This window comes from Salvia hispanica, chromosome 5, assembly GCF_029641045.1.
Source record: "Salvia hispanica isolate PSC_SH4W2 chromosome 5, Shi_PSC_v1, whole genome shotgun sequence".
NCBI classification, from domain to species: Eukaryota; Viridiplantae; Streptophyta; class Magnoliopsida; order Lamiales; family Lamiaceae; genus Salvia; species Salvia hispanica.
Genome location: NC_142696.1, coordinates 24422494 through 24448645, shown reverse-complemented (window position 1 = coordinate 24448645; position 26152 = coordinate 24422494). Strand labels below are relative to the sequence as shown.

At 36.4% G+C, this 26152-nt stretch overlaps 5 protein-coding genes and 1 pseudogene across 6 annotated transcripts; 1 reads left to right on the top strand and 5 right to left on the bottom strand.

Annotated features, from left to right (window-relative positions):
• Positions 1-509: 509 nt before the first annotated feature.
• Positions 510-1079, bottom strand: LOC148926495 (large ribosomal subunit protein uL15x pseudogene; annotated as a pseudogene).
• Positions 1080-3870: 2791 nt separating this feature from the next.
• LOC125189015 (large ribosomal subunit protein uL15x) lies at positions 3871-4518 on the bottom strand. The gene has a single exon (XM_048086181.2). The coding sequence runs from the start codon at positions 4466-4468 to the stop codon at positions 4028-4030; it is 441 nt and encodes a 146-aa protein (XP_047942138.2). The 5' UTR covers positions 4469-4518; the 3' UTR covers positions 3871-4027.
• A 1015-nt stretch (positions 4519-5533) lies between these two features.
• Positions 5534-9418, bottom strand: LOC125189014 (DEAD-box ATP-dependent RNA helicase 20-like). 2 transcript variants are annotated; one of them, XM_089059453.1, is made up of 10 exons: positions 9166-9418; positions 8323-8844; positions 7949-8128; positions 7683-7844; positions 7446-7600; positions 7273-7365; positions 7062-7147; positions 6767-6993; positions 5825-6058; positions 5534-5692 (listed from the first exon to the last, which is right to left on the bottom strand). In XM_089059453.1, the coding sequence occupies exons 1-10, from the start codon at positions 9209-9211 to the stop codon at positions 5592-5594; spliced, it is 1806 nt and encodes a 601-aa protein (XP_088915579.1). In that variant the 5' UTR covers positions 9212-9418; the 3' UTR covers positions 5534-5591. The 2 variants fall into 2 exon arrangements, with proteins under 2 accessions (XP_088915579.1, XP_047942136.2); XM_048086179.2 differs by having other exon boundaries at positions 8323-8891; positions 9166-9417.
• A 1858-nt stretch (positions 9419-11276) lies between these two features.
• On the bottom strand, positions 11277-13020 carry LOC125190481 (U-box domain-containing protein 36-like). Its single transcript, XM_048087803.2, has 4 exons — positions 12654-13020; positions 12413-12531; positions 11746-11864; positions 11277-11640 (listed from the first exon to the last, which is right to left on the bottom strand). The coding sequence occupies exons 1-4, from the start codon at positions 12889-12891 to the stop codon at positions 11412-11414; spliced, it is 705 nt and encodes a 234-aa protein (XP_047943760.2). The 5' UTR covers positions 12892-13020; the 3' UTR covers positions 11277-11411.
• A 7345-nt stretch (positions 13021-20365) lies between these two features.
• On the bottom strand, positions 20366-23476 carry LOC148926494 (uncharacterized). Its single transcript, XM_089059152.1, has 4 exons — positions 23277-23476; positions 20918-21221; positions 20584-20833; positions 20366-20478 (listed from the first exon to the last, which is right to left on the bottom strand). The coding sequence occupies exons 1-4, from the start codon at positions 23474-23476 to the stop codon at positions 20429-20431; spliced, it is 804 nt and encodes a 267-aa protein (XP_088915278.1). The 3' UTR covers positions 20366-20428.
• A 35-nt stretch (positions 23477-23511) lies between these two features.
• On the top strand, positions 23512-25856 carry LOC148926493 (uncharacterized). The gene is made up of 5 exons (XM_089059151.1): positions 23512-23808; positions 24312-24433; positions 25001-25304; positions 25389-25638; positions 25744-25856. The coding sequence occupies exons 1-5, from the start codon at positions 23512-23514 to the stop codon at positions 25791-25793; spliced, it is 1023 nt and encodes a 340-aa protein (XP_088915277.1). The 3' UTR covers positions 25794-25856.
• The last annotated feature ends 296 nt before the right edge of the window (positions 25857-26152 follow it).

Genomic DNA, 26152 nt, shown 5'->3' with positions numbered 1-26152 from the left:
GTGTATGCTAAAGGAGGTTGTGCACTCGGATCTCTTCACCGGTCACTTCGCGTATCCTTGGCTTACACTTAAAGAGTATTTTTTGTGTCAATGGTCATACTCACGCGGATGTTACGAAGAGACTTTGAAATTATCCTATGCTAGATTCCGTGGACGGCTCTGATTAGTGCTTGAATTGAACATGTTCCCAATTTCTTAAGAGCTTTGGGCAATGAATCAAACTACAAATCAAAACTCTAATGATACAAACTCTGATCAAACAAATGCATACATAAGTCAACCACCATTTCCAAGCAAATCAAATAATGCAAGAAGAACAAGGTCATAAAAAGAGCATAAAAACCATAGAAATAAACAAAAATTCATATAAGAAATCAGAGAATTATGAAAAGCCTGCATAATCAAATCCAACTAATACAAATCAAGCATTGCATAAGCTTATTCCAATTAACACACGCTATCAAATATAAAAACGCATTACTCTAAAATATCCAAAATCACATAAAACGAAACACAAAATTCATAGTTTTCATTGTAAGCAAAATATCATAAGTATAACCGATTGCATAAAACATAAATAAAAAAGCGGCAAAATCAAATTGGGGGAAAAAACCCTAATTAAGCGGTGAGCACAACCGCGCCTCCAGCTTCCTTGATCTTCTTCTCGGCGTTCGACACGAGCTTGGCCTTCAACACGACAGGCTTTCCCTCCGGCAGCAGTCCCTTCCCCAGCACCTTGAAGTAGCCGAACTGAGTGACGTCGATGAGCGGGGCGTTGTCCTTAGACGCCTTGTCCTTCACCTCCTGCGGCACCAGCGACCAGAGGCGATCGATGTTGACGGTCGGGCAGTGGAACTTGTTGCGCAGGCGGTGGAAGTACCTCATACCGACCTTGCCGAAGTATCCGGGATGGTACTTGTCGAAGAGGATGCGGTGGTGGTGCATTCCACCGGCGTTACTGCGACCTCCGGGATGCTTGCGGTGCTTGCCGATACGACCGTGCCCGGCGCTGACGTGGCCGCGCTTCTTGCGGTTCTTCTTGAATCTGGTTGTCATTTTCTGCGGAGAGAGTGCGGCTGCGATGGGAAGATGCGAAATGGGGGCTAGGGTTTGGGGATTTATAATGAAATGGTGTGTTGGTGGTGAGAGGGTTTCGTCAATAATTAGGAATATTACAATAATTCAAGGTTTGAGATGGGCCGAGTAAAAGCCCAAAACTCATACTTACAGATGCAATTATTGATGAAACTAACACTGCCTTGGTACATTAAGGGTCCACTAAAACAACTACACTACTATATTACCTACTTCATTTTTATATTGGTTCATCCTTTACTCTTTAGGCATTAACAACGGATGCGCTTCCGCATTATCGTCATTCCCCTCTTTCTTTTGTACCAAGCTACAATTTCCACAATGACGCCATGTCAACATGACTCTCACATTAACTTACATCACTAAACGACGTCATAGAAAACAAACTAAATTTACGACTTCACAGAAAATGAACTAAATTTACAATTTCATAAAAAATGAATCAATCTACGAACTAAATTTATCGATCTTCTTCCTAAGTGTATGCAAAAGGAGATTGTGCACTCGGATCTCCTCACTGATCATCTTCGGAATATTACGATAATACAAGGTTTGAGTCATGGTCCGACCAAAACCCCAAAACTCATACTTACATATTACTTTCTCTGTTTGCCATTAGGAGTCTCATTTATGGGCGGCATGAGTTTTAAGAAATGTTAAGGAAAGTGGGTGGAAAAAAGTTAATGGAATAGGGGTCTCACTTGTATATATTAGTTTTAAATAAAATGTGAGTGGAATGAGTTAGTGGAAGGTGGAACCCTATTACCATTTATGGTAAAAGTGAACCGGGACTCCTATTCGCGGATGAACTAAAATGGAAAAACAGGACTTCTATTCACGGACGGAGGAAGTAGTATGCGATCATTGATGAAACTAACACTATCTTGAGCTATTGAAAACAACTATTGTACTATTACAATAATTCAAAGTTTGAGTCATAGGCCGACTAAAAGCCTAAAACTCATACTTACATGTATTAGTATGGGATCATTGACGAAACTAACATTACCTTGATCCATTAAAAACAACTATTGTACTATTTTGGTTCATCCCTTATTTAGGTATCAACAACGGATGCGCTATTGCCACGTCGTCATTCCCCTCTTTTTCTGTACCAAGACACAATTCCTACAATGAACGCTATGTCCTCATGACTCTCACATTAACTTACACTATTCATTGTTTTACTTGTCAATTGAAATACGAGTACATACTAGTTTATTACATAAAACGACTTCATATAAAACAAACTAAATTTACGACTTCTCAAAAAATGAACTAAAATTACAATTTCATAGAAAATGAAATCTATCTATGAACTAAATTTTTCGATCTTCTTCCTAAGTGTATGCAAAAGGAGGTTGTGCACTCGGATCTCTTCACCGGTCACTTCGCGTATCCTTGGCTTACACTTAAGAGTATTTTTTGTGTCAATGGTCATACTCACGCGGATGTTACGAAGAGACTTTGAAATTATCCTATGCTATTGCGTGGACGGCTCTGATTAGTGCTTGAAGAGATGTTCCCAATTTCTTAAGAGCTTTGGGCAATGCATCGTCAACCAAATTCAAGGTCCAATTGAGAAGAGCATTTTTTTTTCTTACACCGAATTCATAATTAGAAGAAAGACTAATGTGTCAATTCAGGAATGGAGCTTCATGTGTTGAAAGGTGTGTATTTATAGAGCCTGAGATTTAATAAAAACATTGAACACCCCCCCCCCCCCCTCTCTGAAGACCCTCTCCACGCCGCCGGCAGTCTCGTCGCACACTCATCACCTTGTTGTCCACAAAGAAGCGGGACGACTGTTGCGCTTCCTCAAGTTTGACGGATCCTCCCTCAATTCCATATGGATGCTCTTAAAATTATTAATATTCTATCTCAAGAAATTGTTTTTCTCTAATAAGATGAGATTCATTTTTTACTAAGTTGAATCACTTTTATTTCAATATCTCTTTTACTTTAAAAATTGTGTCATTTCAAAATTTTACCTCTCCATTTTAAAAGCATTATTGATACAAATAAAAAATAAAATACTCCGTAGATAACATAAAAAAAGAGTAGATCTTGATTGTTGATAATAATGTAAAAAAAAGAAAGAATTGCTAAGTGATTAGTGAATAATCCTTGTTGCGCCGAGCGAATTCTGATCCCTCAAAATAGCCAAAATGGTTTCAGATCCAACAATGAGTCCTAGTGAGCATTATACATGATCATTGCTTTCATTTACCAAGATGCATATTATTTCTATGGTTGATTCTTCAAAAACAAAATATGAGAATGAAGAATTAAGACATCATTATGATTCCTAACATGTTCCTCATTTCTGCCTTCCGATATTAATCTCATGCAACAATTGAAAATATATTTGCCCCTTCATATATTACTCTACTAACCATATCATTCTATTCAAGACAGGCTCTTACATAGTATGATGAAAATCGGCAAATAATAGAAAATATTAAACATCAAAGTTGCAATAATATTTCCACCCAATTTAAATCTGCTAAAAAAACAAATACTCCGTATAAGGGAGCAGAAATGGAGAGTTTATCAGCCAAAGTTTCAAACACAGAATTTGTATGAATCAAACAACAGAACCCCTTGTCAATCAAAATTATAGAGATTAAAACTCTGATCAAAACATATTCACTAACACATCAAACAAATTAAGAGAATGAGCATCAAGCATAGCTTACTACCAGCCAACATAATCAAATTGAGCAAACAAAAATCAAATTAACATGCCTAATCAAAACATTCAAAGAAGGAACATAAAACAAAAATAAAATTGCATTACTCTGAAATATCCCAAAACACAAAATTCATTTCAATTAAAGCGTCTAATAGAGCATAGAGTAGCAATATCACCAGTATCCACGATTTCATAAAATTTTAAAAGCAAAATTAAATTGGGGAAAAAAACCCTAAATCAAGCGGTGAGCACAACAGCGCCTCCAGCTTCCTTGATCTTCTTCTCGGCGTTCTTCGACACGAGCTTGGCCTTCAACACGACCGGCTTCCCCTCCGGCAGCAGTCCCTTCCCCAGCACCTTGAAGTAGCCGAACTCCGTGACGTCGATGAGCGGCGCGTTGTCCTTGGACGCCTTGTCCTTCACCTCCTGCGGCACCAGCGACCAGAGGCGATCGATGTTGACGGTGGGGCAGTGGAACTTGTTGCGGAGGCGGTGGAAGTACCTCATACCGACCTTGCCGAAGTAACCGGGATGGTACTTGTCGAAGAGAATGCGGTGGTGGTGCATTCCTCCGGCGTTACCCCGACCTCCGGGATGCTTGCGGTGCTTGCCGATACGGCCGTGGCCGGCGCTGACGTGGCCGCGCTTCTTGCGGTTCTTCTTGAATCTGGTGGTCATTTTCTCTGGGTGGAAGAGGGCGGCGGCGCTGGGTGGAGGCGAAATGGGGGTTAGGTTTTGGGGATTTATAGGGAAATTGATTTTGGGTGGGTGCGTGTTAGGGTTTCAGAGAAGGTTTTTTACAATAATGCCCTTTCTTCTGTGGAATTCCAAATTATATTTTGTATAAAATCAATTTGTAGAGCTAATTTTTCTCCTCTTTGAAGACTAAATGAAATATAGACTATAATTCAATTATTTTTAATTAAAAATCTTTTCAAAACTTAAGAATATTTTTTTTTCTCGAAGCAAAAATTTTAGATTTGTGATAGGCAGACTATAAGCCCAAAAGTCATAATTACAAAATACTAGTACTCCTAGTATATGAATTCAATGATAGAAAAATTATTGATAACAAAAATACATCTCGGTAACATGGTAGAGAAATTAAAAGAGAAAACAGAGAAAAAAGATTTAAAAACAGAGTAATGAATTTAAAAATAATTATATCTGCTTTTTTGGTAATAGAGAATATTTATTTGTAAATAAGTTGGGATAATCATTCACAGTGGAACGAAACTCATAAAATCAAATTACAAAACGAGGTAAGTGAATAAATATAGTTATGAATGAGTTTATAGGTTCGTGTAACACCTCTTAAAGTGGTGACACCACATATCTAACAATATTATAAATGCTACACAACAATCTATAATCTATATAGCGTGTTGAATATTGCTAGCCGAAAAAAAGTTGTTATATACAATGTTGTATATTGTTGGCCGAGATTTTTACACTTGAGCATTTTTTTATTGCCATATGACAGCTTATTATTTGTCCACGTGTCATCGACGTGTAGTGTACAAATAATTGACTATGAATGATGGTATGGAGTTATTTTAGGAGGTGTTGTCATTTTAATGCACCTCTGAGGTTATATGATGCATCCATACAAATCAACTCATCCCAAATCTGCATAGATTTGATGTAAAATGGAGTTTTTTTTTTCACTTTACATGAATTCTACGAATTTCCATTTTTAAAGGTAGAAGTAGAACTAGTATGCCTTAAAAAACATATTGCGCATACACAAATAAAGATCATAGTAAAACTTGTACATCCATTACAAACTTAAGGCACAAAACTAATAAGGCCTTCTTCCACCTATAGGTATCACATTAGACCCCGAACGGTTGCCAAAGCCGCCGCCTCCTCGGCCTCGGGATCGGAAGTTGCGCCCCGATCCTGCAGAAACATCGTGGTTAGAACAACAATAGATCGACCGACATTTTTCAGATCAACAACCATCCACAAACTCCTACATATGTTAAACATTTCAGCACTAATGAAAGATAGTAGCACGGTCAACACGATTACCTCCCGTATCATTTCCAGCAGTTCGTGACAAAGCAGCAAGTTGAGGCGGCACGGCCTGCCCAGCTTGTTGCAGAATCTTGATGAGTTCTCTAGCATGCTTCACATTTGCATGAGTGAAAAATGAGAAAGCAGTTCCCGTGGCTCCTGCACGGCCAGTTCGGCCAATCCTATGGACATAATCCTCCAAATTCGAAGGGAAATCGTAGTTGACTACGACTTTAATGTCCTTCACATCTAGAGAAACATACAGAAAGAGTTGGGATCAGATAAGAATTCAAAAGCAACACAAAAAGAATATGGCCCCTTATCCCTGCAGTCCTATGATCCAAAGAGATCTTGTTGAAGATATAACACATCTTTTAAATGTGCCTACCTTACTTTGCAGGGATAAGAAGCAGCTGCTCCACAACTGTCAAAATCACTGTCCAATCAATGAATAATCTCGCACGAGTCTACCGGCTGTCACAACTATTAGCTCCCTAAGAGTGGATGGGCACTTTAGCCTTAATTATGTCGCTCGATCACATGCAAGGAGCACGCTGTATATGGAACAGTCTACTAAATCCTGTGTCCGCATATAATGTTGATTCTCCATCATATGGATATCACAACAATCAAGGTAACCTATTGAGATTCATTAGCCTATGACACACTGGACTATAAAAAACATGCGTATTCTAGAGGTTCTGTCACTTTTGCTCAGGACTTTCGAGAAACAGAAAAGTAACAGCATCATCTCAATATTTTCTAAGTCATTACTAGGCCAAGGCACCATGCTCGTAGCGTAGAGATACCGTAGTAGGCAGCCAACGTGCATAATACGAAAAACTTCGGCACCCAAACCACTATATCATTAGGAACATGAAGAACAGCCGGGAGACGAGCTATGTAGTTCAAAGACCATAATGAGACTCTAAACCTATACTTTTAGACTAATCCTACCAAGGCCACGAGCAGCAACATCAGTAGCAATCATTATAGGAGTTCTGCTACTTTTAAACTCTGCTAGAACCCAATCCCTTTCGTCCTGGTTTTTGTCACCATGTATGGACAGAGCTGGCCATCCATCCATTCTTAGTTGTCTTGTAACCTGATCACATCCCTTTTTAGTCTCCACAAAAATTAAAATTTTACTCCCATCCATTACTTCTTTCAGCAATCTGATCAACCTGCAAGAAATAAATGGTAAGAAGCAAGAAACTTATAAGTGCATTATAATGTCTATCGCCTGTGTCACCTATTATATTTCTCCAAATCAGTCATAACTTCAACAATTTGATGTATAGATTGATTTGCTTTCAGTTCTTGAGATCCAATGATGACCTGTTATACATTAAATATTAAGTGTTCTGACAATAAAACAGACTTCCAGCACCATTTCAAGGTCCTAGCATTGTGGTAGACGTCGAAAGTGTAAGAAGATCATAGGTTAAAGGTGTAGGACGAACCTTGTAAGCGTTGCGTAGGAACTGTCTTGCCAGAGTTTCCACCTCCCTAGGCCATGTGGCACTCCAGTACAGGGTCTGTCTATCTGGGCGAATCTGCATTTCACTTAAATGTAAGTTTCTAAATGTTTAATCTAAAATAGAAACAGAATAAATGCAGATTAGCAAATAAATACCTGAGAAACAATTTTCCTGATTTGGGGTTCAAATCCCATGTCTAGCATACGGTCGGCCTCATCCAGCACAAGGTAAGTCACTCTTCGCAAGTTAGTGTGCTGAGCTTCCAACATATCAATCAATCTACCAGGTGTAGCTATGACAATTTCAACTCCTGAAAAAAGAAAGAGTGCAGACATTTCATTACAAACTATACAAATGAATTTAAGAAAGACAGGATCAACAAGGTTGAATACCTCTTTTAAGATCACGAATTTGTGGCCCCTTTGGAGCACCGCCGTATATACAAGTACTTCTTATATTAGCAACTGATCCGAACTTCAAAGCTTCTTCTTGAATCTGAATAGCTAATTCTCTAGTAGGTGCTAGGACTAGTATGATGGGGCCATCACCTTGAGCTGGAATTTTACTTGGAGTCATATAAAATAAAAGATCTCCAAGCATACGAAAAATAAAAGATAACATCTCAATTTCCTTAGACATGAAACTATAAAGAACTTACCCAACCTGGGCTGAGCACTAACATGAACAAAAGCAGGCAGCAAATACGACAAAGTTTTTCCAGAACCCGTCTCAGCAATGCCTATAAGATCTCGACCTCTTAATGCCATGGGCCATCCTTGTGATTGAATAGGCGTTGGCTCAACAAACCCCAGTCTGGCAATCACCTCAAGGCAGTAACCTGTACGCAAACTATCAATCAGCTAAGCTAAAAGTTACATAATGAAAACATATAATATACACTGAAACCATGAACTTGGGTTAGATCAAGCCCATGGTTGATCACTTCCGGATCAAGGAATGCTTCCAACTCTAGATACATTAGCATGCCATTTTAGTACTTCAATTTAAAAGCAAAGAGCTTCACATAAGTACCAGGGAAACTTGCTTCTTCAAACATCCGGATAGGTTTGGGGACATCGTGTCCTTCAACAGTAATCTCACGACGTGCACGATACATCATCACCTCCTGCTCAGTCATTGCCCTAACAGATGGGCTCTCCACATAAAAATCCTTTTTAAAGGGAATCAACCCACTAAAATCGGGTTTAGGAAGCGAAATGTTGTCCAAGTCATCCCCCTTCGACCTACCTCCTCTGCCACCACGACCCCCACTAAAACCACCTCCACGACCATGATCAAAACTCCTTCCCGAGAAATGACCTCCTCTCCCACCTTCATGGCCACCCCTATCTCCTACGCCGTTATAGCTATGTCCTCTACCACCGAACCCTCCCCCACCTCCACCTCTACCTCGGTCAGTAAAACCACTACCATAACCAGCCCCAAACCCTCTTCCAGCACCATGATCAATCTGATACCCACTCCTAGCACCACCCACCATAAACGGAGGTGCCACATGAGGACCTCCGCGGCCATAGCTGGGCGGAGCACCACCTGGCATAGGGGGTGGACTCATCATCGGTGGCGGCCCAACTAAATCACTACAGTATCAAATAGAATAAAATCACAAAACATAACATATCTCTATAATTCGATGATTCTAAAAGAAATCACAAAACAGAAGCTCAAAATAACTGTCTTTGAACACTCAATTCATAAAATATTTCTATTCCTGAAACCATACCCATAAACCCAAAAAAAAAAAATATACAGAATAAGTCAAGAAATGTGATCAGTCAAGTCAGTCAGCACCTATAAACAACTCAAAAACAATATGCTTCAAAAACAAAGATCGCTTTAAACATGAAAACGTACACTCGGCGCTGTCGGTAAGATCCGGCGTCGTGGAGTCTAGAATCATGGTTGCTGAACATGATGTTGCGGATTCGGAGCGACAATTCGGTTTATGGTTTGCGGATTTGAGATGTACACCGAAGTTAACAAAGCTAGAAATGAATTGAAAAGAGGGAAAGAGGTTGAGAGGAGAGAGATTTTGAAATTTAGGGTTTAGCTTTGTAAAAGGAGACAGGATTCGACCTCTTCTTTCCCCAAAAGGATAAAATAAACGTATAGTATAGTAATTAGCTTAGTTGAATATAAATAGTTACTAAGTATTATTAGTAGTTGAAAAATGCGAATAATTTATACGAGTTCACCGCTTTTTATTGTTTGTCCTTCGATAACTTTTCTTCTTCATCCTCAATCCTCATGGTATAGGCTCGTATTGCTACTCCCTTCGTCTCATTCAAGATGACCATTTTTCCTTTTCTATTTGTCCCAAATCACTCCCAATCAAGATTACCATTTTCCAATTTTAAAAATAACTCTCTCTCTTCTCTCTCCTCATTAAAATATTCAATTATTTTTTCCTCTTTATTTTATTCCAACTAACAACACTTTTTAAAATTTCGTGCCACTAAAAAATGTGGCCAGTTTAAATAGGACGGAGAGAGTATTTTTGGCTATACTAGATAGTTATTCTTTTAAAAATGGATTGGTTGAGAATGTGTCTTTTGTATTATGTTATTTGACAAATTACCAATGTACATCGCAAAATCACACGATCACGTGAACCTTTGATCAACCCATATTTTATGTGTTTTAGTATGTATTGAGCCGAATATATCCTAAAGCTCTGTTGGTGGAATGGTAGAGTATAACCATTGTTAATTGGATAACTAGGTTCAAACCTCAATAGCAGCAAATTTGTGATAAATTCTTTTACTTCCATTTTTGCTCATTTCTACCTGCATTTTTACGTTTTTCTTTTACTTTTCGTTTTTTCCTCTTTTTCCGCTACTCTATTTTATTATTTCTTTTGTTAATTATATGATAATTGTATAACAAAATATTTTTCAAAAATGAATCAAACCTTTCGCAACTAATTTATGTAAAATACGTATTATATATTTATTTATCGCACCCCGAATGAAATTTTTTTGATCCGACGCTGCATTTATGACACTTTGTTCATGTGAAAACATTAAACATTTGCGAACTGCGATAATATGAACATTTGATTTTTTTTTTTACTTGGGCCGGGTTGTTATCTGCATATAAAAAAATGGGGTGTTGGGATAACATAAATTACATTAGTAGTTACTTTAATAAAGTTGGGAGTGAATACGTGTTTATATCTTATAATATAAGATATAACCCTCTTTCTTTTGTTTTTCTTTATATTCTCAATAATATTCCTTCAAAAATTATTCAAAATAATTTAATTATTCACAATATTTATGTTATTTGGATTTTATTTTTATGGGTCATATTTGAAATTTTGGACAGATCGCACACAATTGAGTCGAGCTGAAATATTTTTTTAGCAGTAACCCTTTGCCCAATACCATGAGACCATGACAAGTAAGAATGCATCACAAAATAAAATAAATCCAAATAATGCTATTGAGAACCCAATTTTGGCGTCATTGAATCTATAATCTATTGATGGGAAATAGTTTGCAGTTTGATGCAAAGTGGTTAGCACTTAAACTTGTTTGTAGCTTGAAGTAAACAAGAGAGAGAGGGGCATAGTTTTCTTGACGACTATAAAACTACAATCTCTCAACGTAAGTCTTTTTAAAAATCTCAAACATCGTTTGACGTTTCAGTAGATTACTAGGAGCGGCTATGGCGTTTCTAGCTGACCTAACAAAAATTACGCTCTCTTGGCTATTTGCGAGGATGGCGACACCATCTCGTCTCGCCTCCTAAAATTCGTCAATGCAGCCAGTGTAAACCAAAAATTATCTATCTGTCAACATTCAACATTTCGTATATAGTACTCTCTCCGTCCCATTGAAGATGACTCACTTTCCTTTTTGGTTTGTCCCAACTAAGATGACCCATTACTTAAAATGGAAATACATTTATCTCTACTTTATTCTCTCTCTTATTTTACTCTCTCTCCTCTTAACACACAAAAATTAACTGCATAAAATCCCGTGCCGCCCAAGGAAGGGGTCATCTTCCTTGGGACGGAGGGAGTACCTTCCTATTTCTCTAGATCCCAATAATAAACGGACAAAATATTTGAAATTACTACAAATATGAAACTTTTCTCAATCGAATTTTCTAGAAAAGCACACACACTCAAAGAAGTGCCTTTCATAATTCTTGGCTACTTGTGGCCTTTGATTAGATGCATTCTTGGATGATTTGGACACCTCAGTTTTTATTGGTAGTGATTGCTCGTCCTTCATCTTTTTGCCATCATCATATACCACACTAACTTCACAATATTCCGGTGCATATTTCTTTACATATTCACCCTTCCCCTTTCTCGATATCCTAAAAAAGAGGAAACGATCAATAAGGTCATCAACAATACTCATGACATGCAGTGATAAAATGGGTTAAAACCAAATTTCCAATATTTGTGTTGGGAAATTTTACCTTGAGAAGGGAGATTGTTTAGTTCCCATAACAAGATGAGTGATGTTAGCAACACCAATGAGTTCTAAAATGGCCTTGGCTGATGCACTGCTCTCTACTAGCATTGTATCCACAGTTATCTACATAATAATTCAATAACGCTTGGTAATTACTCTCTGTCTTTTTCTAAGAGACAAATTTTCTATTTCATATGAAATTTTATGTATTGTTGTTTTATGGAGTAAGTTAAATATTGAGAAAAAAAGATTGAGAAAATAATATTTTTATTTTAGGAAAAGCGTCAAATTAAAATGGAAAGTCTAAAAAATGACTCAAGATTTCCATTTGTGTCCAAACACAATCATAAAGATCCTGTAACAAATAGACTCGGATTCAAAAGATATGATCTCTGACATAACTCACACTACCGCTTAGGACCAGGTGTTAAAAAAGACACTAGTGGGGGCTAAATTTTCTAAATATGATATATGTGCAAGGACTGATTCGCGCCACAATCAACATAACATAACATATCTCGATAATTCAACGATCTAAAAGAAAACTATTAAAAAACTAAAAAACTCTTGTTCGGTATGGGTAAGTCCTTTTGGCTTCACTTGCGTATGCTACTCCTTACAACAGATCAACATGTATACAATCTCGATTCGAGAAATGTTATCCTACATACCTTCGATTCGTTGCAGAGTTGAATGTACTTGTCCAAGAGGTGTCTCCTCTTATTGCTTTCCTCCCTTATGTAAACCTGCAATTGATCTTTACTAAGCTGGCTTCTTGATAGCCTCCCAACTGCCATTAATTATTAAGACATGACTAATTATTGAAAAAAATTGCATTGCAATATAGAAACTGATAACTAACAAGATATTCACAAATTACATCACTTAATTAAGCAACTGCACGAACCGGACCTGGTGTGGCAACGTAGGCAATCGGGGAGAAAACGTGCACGAGGAAAACACGACTCTCCGGCAAGACCACGTGATCGAGAGCCCATTTAAGCACGTGTAAATCGTGTTTGCCGACAGCAACGTATACATCTCCAGCTCCACCATCTCTGCCGGCGGCTGTGCCCCTGCTCTCCTCCCCGATCTCTACTATCTCTGGGGACGACGCGGTAGCTAGGAAATTACGATAGTGCCCCTCCATGTGATCGCTTAACCTTTTAGTTCACCACTTTTGCCTTAGACAGCAGATACACACACGAGAGGAAAAGAACAAATGTGAGTGATGAGGTTGTAAGAAAAGGGAGTCAACAAAACAGAAAATATTGGAAAATGATTTTTTTTTTAATTTATAAATTGTCTATATTTGTGAGTGATTGCTAAAAAAAATTGGTGCTTTTCTTTAGTGTATGGCCACTTGTTGGAAACCCATTTTGAGTTGGCTAACTTGGTATGGATTATGTGGTGTAGATTTGCACTCTCCTTAAACTTTTTTTTTTTTTTTATAATTTTAATTTAAAATTTTCTTTGGTTTGTTTATATCTTATTTCTATGCAGTGACGGATCGGGGTTTAATGATCTCATCATCAACCTAGACGGTTGTTAAACTCTATACCCTTCAACGTTTGAAGTTGTCGTCGATTACACGGTGTGATAATTTTACCTAATCACTTTTGGGTTTTGGTTCACTTTTGTTATTCATTCACCGTTCATTGACAACAACGATCATGGCACAACCTTATGCTGACTATGACTTTTTTTGCTTTTTTTTGCTTTGTCCAACTTCATGAGTTTTGTTCCCTAATTTATGTTGTTGATGTATCGCAAGTAATTAAATAAATTACACAAAGTTAAAAGAGTATATGCTAGTGAAAACTTATTTTGAAAAAAAGAGTAATGACCGTTTAAAAATACCATTATCCATTCGTTTTGTTATCGTTTGAGTATTACATGTAAGACTAAATTGCTTACATATGATTCCACTATAAATAGTCTAATTCTTTATTCTTGCCTTTTCAATTCATGCGACTGAATTGAGATTTTGAGATAGAATTGAAGCAAAAAGAAACCTGTTTTATATATTGTTATTAACCGGCCATTTTGAAATTCGTTGTACACAGAACATATAATGCAAATGATAAGTCCAACTTGATTTTGGCTTCTTCTTTAGATAGTCACCACTCATGTCTGTTTCTCCATGGCTCATTACTAAAAGATGATCCTAAATTATATGGAATAACCAATCCAAATGATTATTTATTCATAAAAAATAAGCTCCTTTTGTAGTTATAGTTCACATATTTGTTAATTCAAAACTCCAATCTACTAACTAAAGATTTGAAACGTCTTATTGATTAGTTAACAAAAGTGGCACCTTTTTATAGCAAAAGGAGACCACTTGTTGCATATGTAACAAATGCTTTGAACTTCTTTCTTCTATCTTCACATGAATAACTTTTCCAAAGATTTGAGCACATCATCAAGAATCTTTGAGGCCGACTGCCCCACTCAATTATCTATCATCCCACTACGAGAAACGATGCATATGAAACTAGGCATGCAAATCCGGGTACCTGCGTGTACGCAAACCCGAAAATTTGGGTATTCGAACTCAAAAGCTCAAAAATATCATACCCAATACCCGACCCGTATGTGATTTCAGGTATCCTAATATCCGATGTGGGTACCCAAATTCAACTAATCGGGTACCCATAAATCCGAAATAATTATATTTTAAGTTTATTATATTGTGAAGAGAATATAAATTATTAAAAATAACACAATACTACTATTCATTGACTATTATTAAAGTCTAACTTTAATTTTAATGCTTTAGCTTTCTCAAGGATATGATTCTATGATCATATATATAATAGACATTAGACAAATAGACACTACTTAATTTTAAAATAAAGAAATTTTTGGCATAAAATGAAACTCAAAAGAGATAAATATAAATTTTTAAGATTTTATATAAACATGTAAATAAAATGGAGAAAACATAAATATATACTGAAAATATATCAAATAAGAACATAAATAATGCAAAATGATGTTTAAATAAAGCATAACACAAATGTAAAGAATAAAGTAGTAGTACTAGATAATAGAACAATAAAATGTCAAACTAATCCTAAATCAGATTGCATTATACTAAAAGCATTCATAAATCTAAATGTGATTAAACAAGTTTACCCTACGGGACCGTAGGCCCTATACTAAATAGAAATATTTATCACAAATACATAATTAATCGGGGTTCAATCGGGTATTAGTCGGGTACTCTAATACGGGTTTCGGGTACCCTAAACCCAAAAATCCTAACATTAACTACCCAAACACGTACCCGAACCCATAATTTCGGGTTTCGGATACCCAAAACCCACCCGGTATTGGGTCGGGATCGGGTATACCCGAAACCCGATAACTAAATTTGCACTCCTATATGAAACACATAAGTGTTATACTTACTATATTTCAAGCACTAACTGATTTTAAGCAACAAGAACAACCACCTAAGCTTTTTGGTATGAGTTTTTTGGTATTGTTTGTTTATAAGATACACAATTTCGATAACTTTTTTTATTGTTCTACGAGTTTTTTTTAATTCAAATAAATGTAAAATTTAGCATTTGTTAATTTTTTTCCAAATTAAAGCTCAAATATTCGGCAGAAGAGTTAATTCAAATATTCCTTTTCCAATAATATATCTTTCAATTCTCCATTATGAATATAATGAAGACATATCAACTAGTCCAACGAGCTGAGCTCCACCAAATATATCGAGCTCAAAACCGGATTTGAGCTCGAGTTGCTTACTATCGAATTGAGGTATGAATGAGTTTTTTTCGAGCCAAGACTTGACTAGCTGCAAATAACCGTTTATTTAGAACCTAATATCTAAGTCTTTACCATTTAAAATATTCTGTCTTCCATACTAACGACAAATATTATTTGGATAGGTCAACAAATAACATTTTCATTTTCTAAACATGTAATGCTAAAATATCAAATTGTTCACCGCACTAATCTATTTTAAACAACAATGGATATGCTGAAAAATGAAAAATAGAGTGAAATCGAATTGAATAAGATGGACCGAATTGTGAAATGACAAGCCCAAACTACAATCCAAAAACCATAGTTCAGCGATCGAAATATGATGTTTTTAAATTTTTGGTAAAGAATGATACTATTATTTGAATAAAAATTGATTTAGTTCATAGTAATAAGTAAAATCATTTATCTTTAAACTAAGTAGAAATAAATAATATTGTAAAAAAAGTGATCATTAAATTATTAATACTTGACCATTCTACTCAAAACCGAACATTTTTTCGATTCTTGCGGAGTGTTTCAGTGTGAGCCGGCTTATGACAATTTTTTCTTTAGGTTATTGTTATCAACAAAAATACCATAGTGAAGTGTTGGAAAATACTATTGGACTAAATTTATCAACATTTTATTCTTTTTAATATTTCTAGATATTAGTATACAAGAATCTTTACTATATTGGATGGATCCACGTATTGATCCACGTGTCCACATGAATATATCATGTCAAAAAATCATTAAATTCTACTGCATATATGGTCGATGCATTTTCTTGTTATAAAATGATAGTATGAAATACACCCTAGAAAAGTATAAATAGCACCTACTACTTGAATTGATTTGGTGATTCGCAGTTGGCAGGGTATGGGTAAAAGCAAAGAAAATTATTACTCCAATATGTATTAAGATATTTTTCAATCATACACCTCCCATCATATTTTTGCAGCTTATATTAAAAAAATAAAAAATGTATATTATAAAAATAATAATCACTTGTTAATTTATAACTAATTTTTCATATAATTTAGAGTAGATATAGTACAATTCTGTGCATCATCTTTATCTTTCACGTTTGAGGATTGAAAATTCAAATCATAGAATTCACGCTTCGTACTCATTTAGTGTTACTGTTGTCACCTCCATATCATCCTTGTTGGCACAGCATAAAATGCAGAACCTCCATCTCCATCTCCTGCACCTCTGCACTCATCCATGCCATTCCTTCTCTCAAAATATATATTATAGGGTCTTGTTAGGTTGAGATTATTTAGCTAAATTGAGAAATGAGATGCAATATGGGCCACTAATCCACAAGCTAAACAAAATGTCAACAAATACAACATTATGTCAACAAGGGGGTAAAATTGTAATTTCTTTAATAAAAAAAGCGTGAAACATCCAAACTGATTTCAAACCAATTTCTAAAATTTCTCTAAAATCTCTCTTCCAAAATCTTCAAATCTTCATCTGCAAAATCTCGCTGATCTTCAAAATTCAAAACGTAAACATTCAAAATCTCGCTGATCTAAATGACGAATGAAGAGGAAAATCTGAAAGACGGATTGGTAGGAAGAGAGGCGGCAGACGCCGCTGGAGGCTTCTCGGAGGAGGATTGGTCGCTCGTTGATGAAGATCGGGAGGGTTTTGGTGGTGGAGGAGAGGAGGAAGGTGAGTGTGTACACGAAGAGACCTAATCGCTTCTCGATCCCCGATTTGTCTAATCCGATGTTGATGTAGATCGTGCCGAGCACGATTCCGACTCCTATGGCTTGCAATGTGTTGCTGACGAGCAATTGCTTCGTTCTGTAAATCAATTTCCAGAATCGGAAGGATAGGAGTGTGATTTCGTGGATTCTCGAGCTTCCAGATCTGATTTTGTGTTCAATTGGAGGAGGAGAGATGGATTCGATTGATTTTTCCGGCTACTGCTCCGGCTGTTCCAGTGGTTGGAGGTCGGTGAGGATTTCCATGGCAAATTTGAGGGGATCGAGCTAGGGGGGCGGGGGGGGGGGGGGGGGGGGGGGGGGACGGTGAAGCCGTTGGAGAGGAGGAAGGCTTCGAGGGAGGAGTTGTCGCCGTGGTGGATCACGAAGCAGCAGCAGCCGCCGCAGGGCGTGCCGCCGGAGCTCTTCTCCGTGCTGCAGTAGGTGAAGAGATCGTTTGTACAGTTTTGGAGCCACCAGCAGCGCAAGGGGGCGGCAGAGGTGGTGGAGCTCGATCGGATTCTCCAGGTGTTTGATGAATTGATTCAGAAGGTGTGTGCGTTTATGCGTGTGAAAGTTTAGAGTGAATTGTCTCTCTAATCTAATTATTAAGATTCGATTTTTTTCCAGAATAAAATGTTCTTTTTTCTTGTTTATAGTGATGGTTGAATGTGTTCTGTTTTTCTAGCAAATGTTTCCTTTCTTTTCAATGAGGGATTTTTTTTGGTGGATTGTTTTTCTTATTCTTGAGCTGAAATTGTTCTTGATGGAGTTGCTGTCTTACTTAATTCTGCTGATTTTTTATTGGTCTTGATATCTTACCATATCTAATCTCTCTCTCTGTTTGCCTCTTGAGCTAAGATTTCCATAGCTTCTTGGTTCCTGAAAGAAACATATTGATCTATTTGAGAGAAAGAGTGAGAGAGAGAGAGAGAGAAACATCTTGATCTTGTAAGGAATAGAGTGAAAAGCAGCACTCTCAATATTGATGATGACGATGATGATGTGCAGAGCCATAAAATAGTAGTTATCTTTTAATTACAAGAATTGTTTTAGTTGTTGACACTATATACAAGTTGTTGACAAGATGTTGACATTTCGCCTTCCGATATGGAAGGCGAAATGGAAGACTTCTCGATCGACGCTGCCGAGTTCCCCGATTTCTTAGGCGTCATTCTGCTCGATAGCACTGATTTCAACGATCTCTTCCTCGGAATCGAAGACGGCGACGTTTTGCCCGATCTCGAGATGGATGCCGAGAGCTCCTCGCCGACAGCATTGATTTCTACTCTTTGTTGGATTTTGTAGTGAGATCTGCAATTTTACTCATTTTTCCTGAATTGGAATTTGTAGATCTAAAAATTGGAACAATAAGATTTGTGAGATATTGAATCCTCGTGTCGAAATTGTTAAATTTTTTAATTGACTAATAGATTTTGTGTATGTTGGTGGAAGCTCTGCGATGTTTCTGAAAGTAAGTAATATGCCAGCTACACTTTCAAGTCATGTCAACTACACGTAAAAGTCATGTCAACAATTATATGTCATGTCAACTACACTTTCAAGCCATGTCAACTACACTACAAGCTATGTCAACAATAATTATAAGCCATGTCAACTACACTTTCAAGCCATGTCAACTACACATACAAGTCATGTCAACTACACGTACAAGCCATATCATATCAACTGCACACACACACATATAATGTCAACTATGTGTACAATCCATGTCAACTACACATCAAATGTCAACAACTATGTAGTTGACATAAAAAAAAATTAAAATTGAAAAAAATTAATTTTTTTTTTTAAAAAAAAATTAATTTTTTTTTTTAAAAAAAAATTAATTTTTTTTTTTTTTTAAAATGTAAAAAAAATTAAAAAAAAAACAATGTCAACTACACGTACAAGTCATGTCAACTACATGCACAAGCCATGTCAACAATTATAAGTAATGTCAACTACACTTTCAAGCCATGTCAACTACATGTACAAGCCATGTCACGAAATTATAAGTCATGTCAACTACACTTTCAAGCCATGTCAACTACACTTTCAAGCCATGTCAACTACATGTCAATTGATATGTGAATTATAAGTGTTAGTTTTTAGTTGTTGACATTTTAATACGAGTTATTGACATTCGATATTCTCGGTATTGATATGTGAATTATAAGTATTATTTTTTAGTTGTTGACATTTTAATACGAGTTGTTGACATTCGATATTTCGCCATTTTAGAAATGAAATGACGATAATACCCCTAGTTGGCATAATCATGTCAACTATACACATATAATGTCAACTATAAGTTGTTGACATTTGATGCAGCCACTCATTCATAATTTTCGTGCGATGTCAACAGCGTGTAGTTTATGTCAACTAGGGGTATTATCGTCAATAGCTTGCACATCAAATGTCAATAGCCTGCATCAAATGTTAACAACTTATAGTTGACATTATATGTGTATAGTTGACACGAATTGTATATGTAGTTGACATTATATGTGTGTAGTTGATATGAATTGTATATATAGTTGACATGGATTGTACACATAGTTGACATGAATTGTAAATGTAGTTGACATTATATGTGTGTAGTTAACATTAATTGTATATGTAGTTGACATAGATTATATAGGTAGTTGACATGCATAGTTGATATTAAAAAGGGGAGATAACTAAATCTTAGCAACTAATTTTCAAATGAGAAATATTACCAAACAATCAGAGTGCAAAATATTTCATGCTTTAATTTGGAGAAATAAAAGAGAGAGACACGTAACATTTGCCTCAAAAGCAGAATTCTTTACGTGTTTTCCGTTCCTTTCATACTTGGTAAATCATCCAACAACAATAAAAAAATTGTACATTTAACATTTCTTCAATATCGAGAATATCAGATGTCAACAACTAACAAATAACACTTATAATTGACATATCAATACCGAAAATATCGAATGTCAACAACTCGTATTAAAATGTCAACAACTAAAAAATAACACTTACAATTGACATATCAATACCGAGAATATCGAATGTCAACAACTAAAAAATACACTTATAATTCACATATCAATAGCCAAAATATCAAATGAACTAAAACAAAGTTGAGATATCACAGTTAACAGGCAAGAAAAAGCAATAAAACTGCCAGACATCCAATTCAATCATCAAATAAAAGTTCAATCATCAAATTGGTCAATCATCTGCGTCGGACTCACTACCAGAGGAACTCCCTGAATCAGAATCTGTAAAAAACAAGCTCAAACGAATGAACATCTGTTTTTGTTTCTGTTTTCCATACTTTCACCCCCAACACAATGTAGAAACGCAAGAAGAATCAGTATCAATACCACTCGAGGATGACGAATCGCTGCTTGAGCTGCCAGAACTGCTTGAGCTACTGCTGCCATTGCCTCTACCATCATTCTCCTGTCCAACAACACCATCATTCTCCTGCCCAACAACACCTTCTTTCACAAACTCAATCTCCACAACAACAGGGAAACTCGTTGCTGGCATATCGTCATCAATATATACATCTTCTTCATCATTTTGTTTCATCATCTTGCCACAATCATCATTCTTGTCGCTCAATGCGCCCTACACAACATTACCAACAACATGAATAAAAAGTGAAAACACCACAAAAAAGACAAAAATCTTGATGCAAATTTAACTTACCACATCAGCATCAGTAACAGGACTGGAGGGAATAGAAACTCCAGCAGCTGGATTGTTGTTCATCATCAACGCTTGCCGCTTTGTCTTGCTCACCATCTTCTTCGAATTGGTCACAAACCAATCAAGTTTCCACAGCGTTTCCGTATCAAGAGCCTCAATATCAAGCTCAATTTCATTGACATCCTGTGCCAAATGCTCATCCCTCTTCCTGATTATCTGTACAAGTTGAGGCATCTTCTCTTGGGGTAAATTCTGCAACCCAAATCCAAGTTTTGTTGACATCCAATTCCTGATAATACTTCCAATTCTATAAACAAATCAACAATTAAGCTTGCAAAAAGTTCAAATCCTATAACAAAAGCAAATATTGGAAAATCAATCTCTTCACATCTAATACAATTGAATCATCTACTGCAAAAATATGGTAATATGGTTGCAACAGAAGCAAAAATCTCATAAAAATGTTGATAGCAAAAACACAAGTTAATAGCAACTCATCAAATCATGATCAAGGAAAAACAACTACTTAGTCTACAGTCATCACAGCAAGCACTACAAGGCAAAAAAAAAAACAGAGACGTATCAAAATGCCTCTATTTTACGGAAATCAGTAAAACATGAAAAGAAAATAGATGAATTCGAATTAAAACATGGTACAACCACAACAAAAATGCTTGTTTCAAATAAATAAAAATGGAAAAGAGAACAAAGAAATTCACCTAAACCTGATCTACTTTCCCCAAATAACCACACAGTGTTAGCTCAAACAATCAAAACATGAAAAGAAAATAGAATTAGCCAGAAAAGTAGAAACAGAGTATGAGAGATGCGGTGAAATGAGAACAAAAATTGAAGTGCATCTCACCCTATCAAACGATTTACTCCCAAATTTAAACAGACATGCAGAGTGAGCTTTCGGGTTCCTGTTTTTGTGAAATACTCCCAAAGTTCACCATCTCCGATCAACATTTCACCTTCTCCGATCACTTATATGTAGTTGACATTATAGGTGCGTAGTTGACATTAAAATTGAGAATCTAACTCTTAGCAACTAATTCCCAATTATGAAATATCACCAAACACCTAGAGTGCATTATGATTAAGCTTGATTCCTCACTCCAACACAATTGATAATCTAAACCTAAAACTTTCAATTCCATAAACAAATTAATAATCAAGCTTGCAAAAAGTTCAAATTTTATAACAAAAGCAAATTTTGATGAATCAATCTTTGAAATCAGTTCATCCAATTCCATAATATGGCGGTCAATTAGCCTAAATAATCTCAATTGATCACAATCATATATATATATATATATATAGAGTCTCATTATCCACAAATCCACTCTTAAAGACCGAACCATCGAACTCTACCAAATTAGGGCTTTTAGATCTAGTTTTTTATGGATAAGATACAGAAATTTATAAATTATTTTCGCCTTCATCACGAGCCTATTTTAATTCATCCGAAGGTAAATAAGTCATAATAACATGTTACGAAGATTTAACTTCGTTCCAGAATATATTACTTCATTCTAGTAGGTTTTTACTTCATTCTAGTAGGTTTTTACTTCATTCCAGTAGGTTTTTACTTCATTCCAGTACGTAAATGTGGTTTCGCCGTCGCGTGCCGTTCTTTCTCTCTACAATATCTATCACCACCGCCATGGCGCTAATATTGGTTCAATAAACACATGGAATAATGTAATAAATTATTGGAATGAAGTATGTGTAGAAGCATTTGAAGTCCTACTGGAATGAAGTAAAAATCTCATCCAATGAAGTAATAACGTTCCTAAATGAAGTAATAAACTCACTTGAATAAATTGTATTTTTAAATGTTAATAAAGCAAAAACCCACGTCAATGAATTTGAATGAAACATATGTTGAATCATTTCAAAACCTACTGGAAGCAAGTAAAAACATGTTGTAGTTTCAAGATATTAGGTACAGAATGAAGTAACAAACCTATACAATGAAGTAAAATGGGCTAGTAATGAAGTAGAAAAAATTTTCACAGCAGCACATCTCATAAAAAAAAACTAGATCTAATGGCCCAGATTTGGTCTCTAGTTCGGTCTTTAAAATTGATTCGACATTGATCACAACTCTATATATATATATATATATATAGGATTGTGATCAATTGAGATTATTTAGGCTAATTGAGAAATGCGATGCAATATCAGCCATTCATTTTTATTAAATGAGTGGTCCAGATTTTGCCACACAATAAATATTTTTAGATTAATTTAATATGAAAGGGTAGAATGGTAAATGTTGATCCTTTGCATCTGGACGCATTGTTGGGAGAGAAAAATTGGGTTTCGATCTGAAAATCCCCAAAACAGAGAAGAAAACCTCTCAATCTCGACTGCAATTGAGCGGCGAGGCATCAATTGGGGAGTGCTGAAGAAGAGCTTATGCCCGCCGTGGGGGGTGACGCGGCGCGGATGCGCCGGTGTGCGATTTCCGTCTCGAAACGTAGGGTGAAACGGAGTGGTGAAACAACAGAGGCTGTGGCAGCTGTGAATTGAGCTTGCAGCGATCATGTAGCGCATGTTTGAGCGCCGCCTGCGCCTGCGATTGCGCTGATATGACGGCGACGAGGTGGTGGCAGCTCGATCATGTCTCCGCCGGAAGAGCTGCCACAGCAGGGAGCCGGACGCCGTCGCCTAAAGTGCCTAAAGTGACGGCAGACAAGCTGACGAAGTCGAAATCTAATAATCAATCCATTAGCGCGGACGGCGAATTCAGCTTCGTGTTCAGGCAGCTCGCCGGAATCACGAGCGCGAATCTGAGGAGCGAGCCGTCGCCGTTCCGGACTTGGCGAGCGCTTGGAGGAGCTTCGACGAGTAGATTTGCTGCTGCGTCTCCGATTTCCATTCGATTGGTGAGTTTTGGTGCTGATCGTTATTTTCTGCTATATCGCGGCTATGGATTTTCTTCTTGTTCCGTCTCCTCATCGACGATCTACCGGAATTTAGTGCTGGATTCGCTGACAGGAGTGATGATGACATCTTATTAGCTGCTACTTTTCAATGAATCCAACGAATTTGATTTGAAGATTTTGCAGCTGCAGATTCAACAATTAAAGATGAGACAAATTCAATACCACCGCCATATTATGGAATTGGATGAACTGATTTCAAAGATTGATTCATCAAAATTTGCTTTTGTTATAAAATTTGAACTTTTTGCAAGCTTGATTATTAATTTGTTTATGGAATTGAAAGTTTTAGGTTTAGATTATCAATTGTGTTGGAGTGAGGAGTCAAGCTTAATCATAATGCACTCTAGGTGTTTGGTGATATTTCCTAATTGGGAATTAGTTGCTAAGAGTTAGATTCTCAATTTTAATGTCAACTACGCACCTATAATGTCAACTACATATAGGTGATCGGAGAAGGTGAAATGTTGATCGGAGATGGTGAACTTTGGGAGTATTTCACAAAAACAGGAACCCGAAAGCTCACTCTGCATGTCTGTTTAAATTTGGGAGTAAATCGTTTGATAGGGTGAGATGCACTTCAATTTTTGTTCTCATTTCACCGCATCTCTCATACTCTGTTTCTACTTTTCTGGCTAATTCTATTTTCTTTTCATGTTTTGATTGTTTGAGCTAACACTGTGTGGTTATTTGGGGAAAGTAGATCAGGTTTAGGTGAATTTCTTTGTTCTCTTTTCCATTTTTATTTATTTGAAACAAGCATTTTTGTTATGGTTGTACCATGTTTTAATTCGAATTCATCTATTTTCTTTTCATGTTTTACTGATTTCTGTAAAATAGAGGCATTTTGATACGTCTCTGTTTTTTTTTTTGCCTTGTAGTGCTTGCTGTGATGACTGTAGACTAAGTAGTTGTTTTTCCTTGATCATGATTTGATGAGTTGCTATTAACTTGTGTTTTTGCTATCAACATTTTTATGAGATTTTTGCTTCTGTTGCAACCATATTACCATATTTTTGCAGTAGATGATTCAATTGTATTAGATGTGAACTCATTTGAGAGATTGATTTTCCAATATTTGCTTTTGTTATAGGATTTGAACTTTTTGCAAGCTTAATTGTTGATTTGTTTATAGAATTGGAAGTATTATCAGGAATTGGATGTCAACAAAACTTGGATTTGGGTTGCAGAATTTACCCCAAGAGAAGATGCCTCAACTTGTACAGATAATCAGGAAGAGGGATGAGCATTTGGCACAGGATGTCAATGAAATTGAGCTTGATATTGAGGCTCTTGATACGGAAACGCTGTGGAAACTTGATTGGTTTGTGACCAATTCGAAGAAGATGGTGAGCAAGACAAAGCGGCAAGCGTTGATGATGAACAACAATCCAGCTGCTGGAGTTTCTATTCCCTCCAGTCCTGTTACTGATGCTGATGTGGTAAGTTAAATTTGCATCAAGATTTTTGTCTTTTTTGTGGTGTTTTCACTTTTTATTCATGTTGTTGGTAATGTTGTGTAGGGCGCATTGAGCGACAAGAATGATGATTGTGGCAAGATGATGAAACAAAATGATGAAGAAGATGTATATATTGATGACGATATGCCAGCAACGAGTTTCCCTGTTGTTGTGGAGATTGAGTTTGTGAAAGAAGGTGTTGTTGGGCAGGAGAATGATGGTGTTGTTGGACAGGAGAATGATGGTAGAGGCAATGGCAGCAGTAGCTCAAGCAGTTCTGGCAGCTCAAGCAGCGATTCGTCATCCTCGAGTGGTATTGATACTGATTCTTCTTGCGTTTCTACATTGTGTTGGGGGTGAAAGTATGGAAAACAGAAACAAAAACAGATGTTCATTCGTTTGAGCTTGTTTTTTACAGATTCTGATTCAGGGAGTTCCTCTGGTAGTGAGTCCGACGCAGATGATTGACCAATTTGATGATTGAACTTTTATTTGATGATTGAATTGGATGTCTGGCAGTTTTATTGCTTTTTCTTGCCTGTTAACTGTGATATCTCAACTTTGTTTTAGTTCATTTGATATTTTGGCTATTGATATGTGAATTATAAGTGTATTTTTTAGTTGTTGACATTCGATATTCTCGGTATTGATATGTCAATTGTAAGTGTTATTTTTTAGTTGTTGACATTTTAATACGAGTTGTTGACATTCGATATTTTCGGTATTGATATGTCAATTATAAGTGTTATTTGTTAGTTGTTGACATCTGATATTCTCGATATTGAAGAAATGTTAAATGTACAATTTTTTTATTGTTGTTGGATGAT